Source organism: Asparagus officinalis, chromosome 10, assembly GCF_001876935.1.
Source record: "Asparagus officinalis chromosome 10, Aspof.V1, whole genome shotgun sequence".
NCBI classification, from domain to species: Eukaryota; Viridiplantae; Streptophyta; class Magnoliopsida; order Asparagales; family Asparagaceae; genus Asparagus; species Asparagus officinalis.
In genome coordinates, this window is record NC_033803.1 from 71459830 (window position 1) to 71467957 (window position 8128).

The 8128-nt window shown below is 36.6% G+C and overlaps 1 protein-coding gene across 2 annotated transcripts; it reads left to right on the plus strand.

Annotated features, from left to right (window-relative positions):
• LOC109826243 (SHUGOSHIN 2-like) lies at positions 1633–4539 on the plus strand. 2 transcript variants are annotated; one of them, XM_020393256.1, is made up of 10 exons: positions 1633–1767; positions 1847–1983; positions 2066–2103; positions 2215–2323; positions 2421–2444; positions 3468–3536; positions 3612–3668; positions 3724–3826; positions 3912–3963; positions 4045–4539. In XM_020393256.1, the coding sequence occupies exons 1-10, from the start codon at positions 1758–1760 to the stop codon at positions 4328–4330; spliced, it is 885 nt and encodes a 294-aa protein (XP_020248845.1). In that variant the 5' UTR covers positions 1633–1757; the 3' UTR covers positions 4331–4539. The 2 variants fall into 2 exon arrangements, with proteins under 2 accessions (XP_020248845.1, XP_020248846.1); XM_020393257.1 differs by having other exon boundaries at positions 1635–1767; positions 3739–3826.

Sequence of the window (8128 nt, forward strand, 5' to 3'; positions counted from 1 at the left end):
GAGGAACAATATTTTAATAGCGGTTTCTAGGGAAAATAATAACCTTATTTTATACGACTAGTATAGTGCACGTGTTTCCATTTTCCTATTTATATGCTATGATAATTTTATGTACCTAATATATATTTTTATTATATATAGTATCTCAAATTAGTTTGATTTACAATCTATAATTTATTACATATCAAGTCAATTTCCCCACTCATAAGTTTGTACATTCTGTTTAGGATATATTCAACAAACTCCTCCTCATAAACTTCTGAACTTTGAAAATATCAGAAACCTCCTTAAGTTCAGGGGTTCTCATGAAACCGCTTTCAACTTTTAACACTGTTAAAAAAACCCTAAAAGCATGAAATGGCATTTTCATTGGCAAAAGTATCGACCTCCATAAATTTACCTACATGTGAAAAAGAACATAGTCAGCATTAACGCCATTAAGAAGAGTTTTTTGAAAACCGTCGAAAGTTTAATTAAGAGACTTACTGAGATCACTAAAGGTTAGTAGTGTTTTATGTTTGCAAGTTAAGTGATATTATCTAAGGAATGCCCAAATTTAAGGGGTTTCTAAAAGGCGAAAAAGCACTTTGGTGCCTTATACTTTATTAAATTAACCTAGATATTCATAAATTTATTTATTTAACTAATAATAATTAACTTATTAATATATAATAAATTTAACCTCCAACTAATAAGCTACATAAATAAGATGGAAGTTTATTTTTACCAATGCATGTAATCGTGTAATTAGGAATCACCAAAGACCTCATAGTTAACAAAATCACACACGAACATAGTTTGAGACAAAAACAAAATGCGAAAATGGATAGAAACTTTAATTATTATTTATTAAATAAATCACATATATTCACATCATCTCCAAAAAAAGGCAAAAATCATTAAACGCCTTAAAAATCTCAGTGTATAGCAATGTTAATCAAGAAAAGAACATGAAAGTTATAAATATTATAGAGAAAGTGAGCTCGAGGATGCTGAAGCAGCAAGGAGAAGAGTAAGCTAGATTTGGGTCTTTTCTTCTCTATCTAAATTTTAATTATGAATTGGGATGTTGATTGGATAAGCATGATAAACTTTTATTATTATTTACAGTGATTTGGTGGAAAATGAATAGTTGTAACTTTTTTTTATTATCATTAGTGCAAATAAATTTATTTTTAGTGTACCAAGAATTAGTGGAGGAGTGTAATGAGTGAGTGTTTAATTTAAAAATTAATGACGATCAATTGGGAGGTTATGAAAAGTTGTATGTTTGTCATCATGTATGCATGCATGGTTGTGCGAGCATTGAGGATGTTATGAAAACTTGAGCATGCATGTATCTTCATATATGTATGAATAGATGTATTAGAGATTATTTCAGGAAGAAATATTTTAACATGACAATCCACTTTTATAACAAAATATTAGATTAGATTAGATGTATTGATTTCATAAGCTTGATTACATTGAGCAAATTAGGTTGTTTTTAGTTCAAAACTGACCCCAGCCAATTTATCACTGGGCTTATCTTGTGCTAAAAGCCCAGTTTGAGCCCTACTGTTTAAGACCAAGTTTTTAAATATAGCTTCGGATCCCTAACCTCAGGTTCGGAGATCCGTTACCCAAACCAAATCCACCCGCTTCTCTCTGCCTACGCAGTACGCACCCACCCGCCCCCTTTCTCCAAAACCCTAATTCTCAATTTCAAGAAACAAGAACTAAATCCCTTCAAATTTCTCGCTCATTTCTCTCTCTCAATGGACCCAGGTCAGTGCAATTACTCATCAACCCTTCTAATTTCTTGGGTTCATCGCGAAACCCTAATCAAAGTTGGGATTTTTCACAGGGAGCGAGATTAGAAGGAAGAGATTCTCTGATATCACCAACATCACCAGCGATCGGAGATCAGAATCGAATGGCAAAGAAAACCCTAATGGGGGATCCACGAAGAGTGCCAAAGATTGCATCACGATGCTCCTCAAGGTCTCAAATTCCTTGATTTCTTGTTTTTTGTCGAAAATTTTGCTGAAAAAGGGTGGTTTTTTTTCAATTCTGTTGGTTTCAGGGGAATAATCTGCTGCTGAGGCTCGTTGATGAGAGGAAGTATGCGAGTTGTTGTAAAGTTTGGGTCTTTTGGTGATTTTTTAAATGGGTATTTTTTGGTTTTGGGAAAAAAAAAACTGATGGGTTTGCTGTTTGGTTGGTTTTGGACAGCAAAATCATAGAAATCACTGGCTTGGAGTTGCAGAAGCTTAAGATGAGCGTAGAGAAAGTTAATCAACAGAACTGGGAGCTTGCTCAGGCTCACACTAATATGCTACAAGTTTGTTCTCACCATTACTTTTTTTATCTTTATTTTATTTTATTTTTATTTTTGTAACAGTAATTTTCTGATATATAACTTTTGGTTCGGTCTGCAGGAGCTCAACTTGGGTAAAGACAGAGTAAGTTTGCTACCTTCTTTTTAACATGCCCATTGTGAGATTTGCTGGTTTGTTATTTTAATATTGAGATTTGACTTTTCTTTAGTTTTTCATGATTGTTAGTGATTTTTCATCCAGTAAAAATTTGATGTTCCTTAAGTGTCATCTGATAAATTGTATCGTCACTATAGAAGCTCCTTGAGTTTAGTACATGGTCCTAATCAACTCCGAGCTATGAGCACTTACCACAAGCTTCTGAAAATTATTTGTCTTGTACGGGTCCTTGTTGATTGATTTCATGCAGTTTAGTCCACTGTGTGTTTTATCGGAGTTTCAGGGTTTGTTGATTACATCAGGCTACGCCTGAGAGCCTATGAGAGCATTTTCATCATTAATATGTTTTCATCACTCTGTCACAACCATTTTACTTTCGGAGTGACTTACTAAGATCGTATCGATTAGATGAAGGGAAGTCCCATCATCATTGTTTATCTAAAATTCTTCCTTAGTTAATACAGTTTTGTGCTGCAGTAGCTTTTGATGTGCAATTGCATGAGAAGTTGATGCACGAATCGTCATATATAGTTCATAAAAATGAAGTCAAGTTTCCTAAATCTACTGGTAGACTCAGATGACAACATACAGAAGAAACATATAGTATAAATTAAAAAGATGACTTTAAGAAAAACTGAGATATGTCTCTCCTCCTTTCTAGGATAAGGTGCTATTATATGGCATTAACTTTGTTACTTCATGTTGCTCTCAAATTTTACCTAGTCGACTTCTCTTGAATTCATTGAACCCCTCACATTCTAGGGAGTTTCTCCTTGGGTAATGATGGCTCAAAGCTTATAGAATTGGGGGCTTACATAGTTTTTTCTCACATCTATATTGGTAATGTGTCAAGTAAAACCTATAGAAAAACAATTCATTAACTAGCTTTTTAAAATCAGAACTACGTAGGTCCCTTTATAGAGTTCTTTCTTCTTTTCACTTAAGCACATATTTTGCAAATTCTGAAATATGATGTCTTCTGGTTTGAAGCTAAAAGCAATGCAGCATGAACTTGGATGCACGGTTGCAGTCCTTGGAGCGAAAACTTCAGAGTTACAGGTTGGACAAAACTAAAGATTGTTTCTTGCTATATTAGATGAAATCTACAGATGGGTTTTCTTTGACTCGTTACAGGAGCTGAAAAAATTGAACAAGCAATACAAAACATTTGTGGAGAAGATCGACAGTGAGGTAAGATATATTAAGTACTTTATAATATTAAATACTGTTAATTTAAATTTTCAAGGACAATTGTTTGCAGCCCAACAAAGTGGTGGTAGATCCAACTTATCCAATAAATTGCAAAAAACCTGCTAATACCAACAAGAAGCGCACACGAAGAAGTCAATGTAAGTTGAATCCTACTTCCATAAACTTGTCAACCACAGAAGTAGTCCTTCTACATATCATAAGTTATACAATAATTCCTTGCAGCTTTAGGGCCTACTCGTCAAGAAACTGTGAAGGAGAAGGATGAAGGCAGAAGGTAGAACTACACAAGTTAGTGTAATTTCTTGTTGTTGCCATCTGTTCTTGTACTAAATATCTAAAGTTTTGATTGAAGCAGAAAATCTTTGAGGAGGGCTTGTAATATGAAACCCAAACTTTTGGAACCAACTGAGGACTCGTTAGAGATAGAGGAGCTAAAGCTACCAAATTACACAAATGAAGATAGAAACACAGTCGATGATTCACCAATACACAAAATTCATTGTGACCAAAGTATTTCTCGTAAAAATGTGAATCTGGGATCACCAAGGTCGTCTATTGGGAGGCCAATGAGAAAGGCAGCTGAGAAAGTGAATTCTTACAAGGAAGTGCCAATTAATACTAAGATGAGAAGAGATGCATGACTGTAGCATTGCCTAGCATTTCCCCCAACCAGATAATGACGCTGTATATTTTGTGTCAGTGCAATATTTTTTGTATGATCATGCTTTAAATGTATTGCTTATACATAGTGCCTTAATAACTTTTGGTTACCGCTCGTCACTTCGTATCACTCTGTATACTGATGTATGGAGAATTGTTGTGAAATTTGTGAAAAATTGAAGTTTGGTAAGGCTTTGCAACTTGCAAGTCCTTGCAGTTTCAAATGATGGATCTCGGCAACAATACATTTGCATGGTAGTCATTACAGATAGCATTTGAACTCGGTAGTAAGAGAAACTTTGTGTGAATCCTTGGAGGCCAATTGATATAGGTAGCTAAACTCCTTGTATTTTGATTTTGCAGTATATATATGAACGCAGATAATACCACAAGCACCCTCCTAATTAATCCTCTGAGTTTCAGAAAAGGGAGGAGGGAATGCTTATGCTTTTTCTCGGACAAACAGGTAATATTTTCTAATTCCATATATACTCTTCTCAAGGTGCAAAATAATCCTTTTCTGGTAAGTGCAAATTCTACATATACCAAAATTTTAGGTACCTGTTGATGCGGAATGCATGAAAACTTGTTTTGATTCTAATAGATATAGCTATTAATTAATGGCATAGTCAGTAAGCAGGCAGAGTTATGACATACTAACTCAAAATTCATAGTAAGAATCAATTAACTACTTTTTCAAAGAAACAAATCTCACAATTTGATGACCTCAAACAATGTTATGGTCATATTTCAAAAAAAAAATCACAACATTAAACAGTCAAAACCATACAAAAGCCAAAAGAACCCAGTAACATTTGTGGCATCCAACACAAGCTGGTGTCCAGTATATCATCAGTCAAAATTCCTGGGCAAAAGAAAAGATATCTGTTAGATCGCGAACATGAAGATAGCTTAGAATTCAAACATAAATCTCATTAACGATTCAAACATGAAGATAGCATGCACTAGACCTCATGGACATCCAGAGATGGTACCTGCAGAAGAGAAAGAGTTTGATGGCAGATGTTGTTTTGCTCCTCAGAGTATTCCATTGACTTGCAAGGGTGCAAGTACATGCTGCTATTCTATAGAAAGTGAAGACTGAAGAGGAGTACAAGTATGGCAGACAAAAAAAAAAGTTATCTCTACAGTATTTGGTATCAGCCCAAAGGAGTAGGATTTCCTCAGAAAGTTACTTTTTGCAGAATTATGTTTGTCTTTAATAAGAAATAAAAAAAAAAACACTTCGCCGTTTTCCTCCTCTTCAAACTGCAGGTGGTAAAATCCAAGAAGGGCGAAAAGCATGAATCACTCAGGTTTGTGCATGGCCATGGCCTGTCCACCATCACAGTCCCTTCATCCATGTCAGCAGTGCACAGATCGCTGCCTTCAACATAGTATATGCAGTTTCCAACATAGTATATGCAGTTTCCCTTTAGTCCCAGCTTGCTTGCCGAACACGATACTGAACAGTGTCCGCCAACGAAAAAACTCGATCGCCAATATCACTCACTGGCTCCCATGCTTTCTTCTCAAACCCCATCTTGTAAATACCAATGCCAGCTTCTGTTCGGCTCCCCCAGCAACAGATTCCTCACGACGAGAAAAATATCTCCGCAGGATTCAACCATGGAATGCACACACGCACGTATTCCAGGCAAAAATTCGGGCCTCCCTGCTTCGACGAAAGAGGTTTTAGGGCATGGAGCAGTATGTATGAGAACAAGGTTCTCGCGGAGTGTGACCCCGTAAAATTTTCCATTTAACCCGATCACATTGTTAAGAGCATCCTGCTCTGTCCGAGATCATTATTGCAGTCGTGAGAGCTCCAGCTTTGTTCAGATCCTGCTCAGTTTGGATTTCTTTTGCAATACGAACGCATGAAACTGTTTTCCAAAGGAAACAAAATACCAACGAGAAATCGGTCGAATTTCTCTCATGAAACTGTTAAAATTACAGAGGAGCATTACAATTTAATAATTTATGGTTGTTGTTACACAATAAGATGTTTGCAAGTAAGTAAGTAGTAAGTCAATACTTGAGGCAGATTTTAATAAATTTCCTAGATTATCACTAATTTCCCAACTACTACAATTAATTCTCGTAGAAATCATGATCGAGAGAGAGAAACAAAAAAAAGAAACACGATGGCTAATGCAATTTACAAACCGATATCTGTTGCAAGATTGAGCTGGAGCTAGTTTTCTAATTGTGATTTCTCAATGTTGTTGTGATTTCTAATAGAATCCTGATTGTATTAATTAGAAAGGCTGCGGGGTTTTTAAAAGTCTTGGACCATGATTTTGACTACAATTTGGGATTTCTAGCTAATAGAATCAGGATTAGCTAGGGAGTCTCCATAATTTTTCTTTTATTAGAACCGGAGGAAAGTTCCAATTAGAATCCTGATCGTATTAGAAGTTGGATTAGTTCTCTCTCTCTATATATATATATATCGACCCATAGCTAGTCAGCAAGAGAGAGAGAGAGAGAGAGAGAGAGAGAACTAGTTTTCTTGAGCTTCTGATCGATAATCGATTTTCAAAACTCTGACAGGTATGAAGACCTCGAGCATCGGAAAGCCTTTGACGTCCGGCCTCTCACTCGAGCATGGCCGCCCGTTCGAGTACCCGTCGGGTTCGAGCCGCCCCGTGCTCCGCAACGGGAGGTTCTACCGCCTGGCCAGCGACGGAAGCCTCGCGACGTTCGACCCCTCCCGGGGCGAGTGGCGTGTCCTCGACAGGCCGAGCCCCGTGCACGATGGCGGCGACGTTATGCGCTGCTCCCTCGTTGAGCGTAACGGGAGACTCACGTCGGTTTTCGTGGAACGGGAGAGCCAGTACGTTAGCGTGTTCAGGCTCGACGAGGAGGAGAGCGAGTGGGAGGAGGTGACCTCGTTGGGCGGCGGCGGCCAGGCGCTGATCGTGGGCTATCCAGATACTCTACTTGGCTCCTCAATCTAAATCTATTTGCACTCAAAAGAAAAAAAAAATCACAATTATTAAAATATTTGTGGGAAAGACAGTTGCCCTAGAAGTGCATTCGAATAAAGTTTGTAGGATCACGGACGTACATTTTATTTTTGAGAGAACTCTAGAATTTGGAAAGAAAAAAAAATTCTTCTCAATTTTGTATATGTTAAACATAAATTTAAGTGTCAGAGGTGTATCTGCACATAGCTCTGTTTTATATTCTAAAACTAAGTCCTCTTGAAGAAATTATAATCAAATCTGATGTAAATAGATGACCATTTTAGAGGATTAAAATTGCAAACCATTTTAGAGGGAAAAAGCTGGAAAAAAAGAAGAAGAAAAACGTCTAGCATTCTTCGTCTTGAGATGTTCGATTGTTATTTTTAATAATAGGAACCCCATTCTTGAAATCCCTCGGAAAAATCAAGAAAATAGGAAAAAAGTGGGAAAAAAGAACGACATTAGCATTCTTGATTGAGGCGGAGAGATGAGCAGTAAAATCCAACCCATGGTAATGTCTTTTCTACGCTTTAAATATGATGGGGTTACTTGTAAAATTTTTTCATTTTTTATATTTTTATTTAATAAATATTTCTGTATCTCTCATCTGGTTCAAGAAAGTTAACATGATTCAACTTATATTGTTGTTTTCAAAATGTAATGTGGCTGAAAGTATCATCGGATTAGACCAGCAAAAGTAAGGTGCATTTTCCCCCAACATTACATTTCACTATTACAACAAACACTCAAAATTCTTTCAAATACTTAACTCCCCACCCCACCCCACCCCACCCAAGTCACTTTGTC

Bases quoted from the DNA above. Each gene is read 5' to 3' on its own strand.
- LOC109826243 (XM_020393256.1), top strand. The intron at 2,324-2,420 runs GTTTGTTCTCAC...TTCGGTCTGCAG, and splicing joins CTCACACTAATATGCTACAA to GAGCTCAACTTGGGTAAAGA. The intron at 2,445-3,467 runs GTAAGTTTGCTA...TCTGGTTTGAAG, and splicing joins TCAACTTGGGTAAAGACAGA to CTAAAAGCAATGCAGCATGA.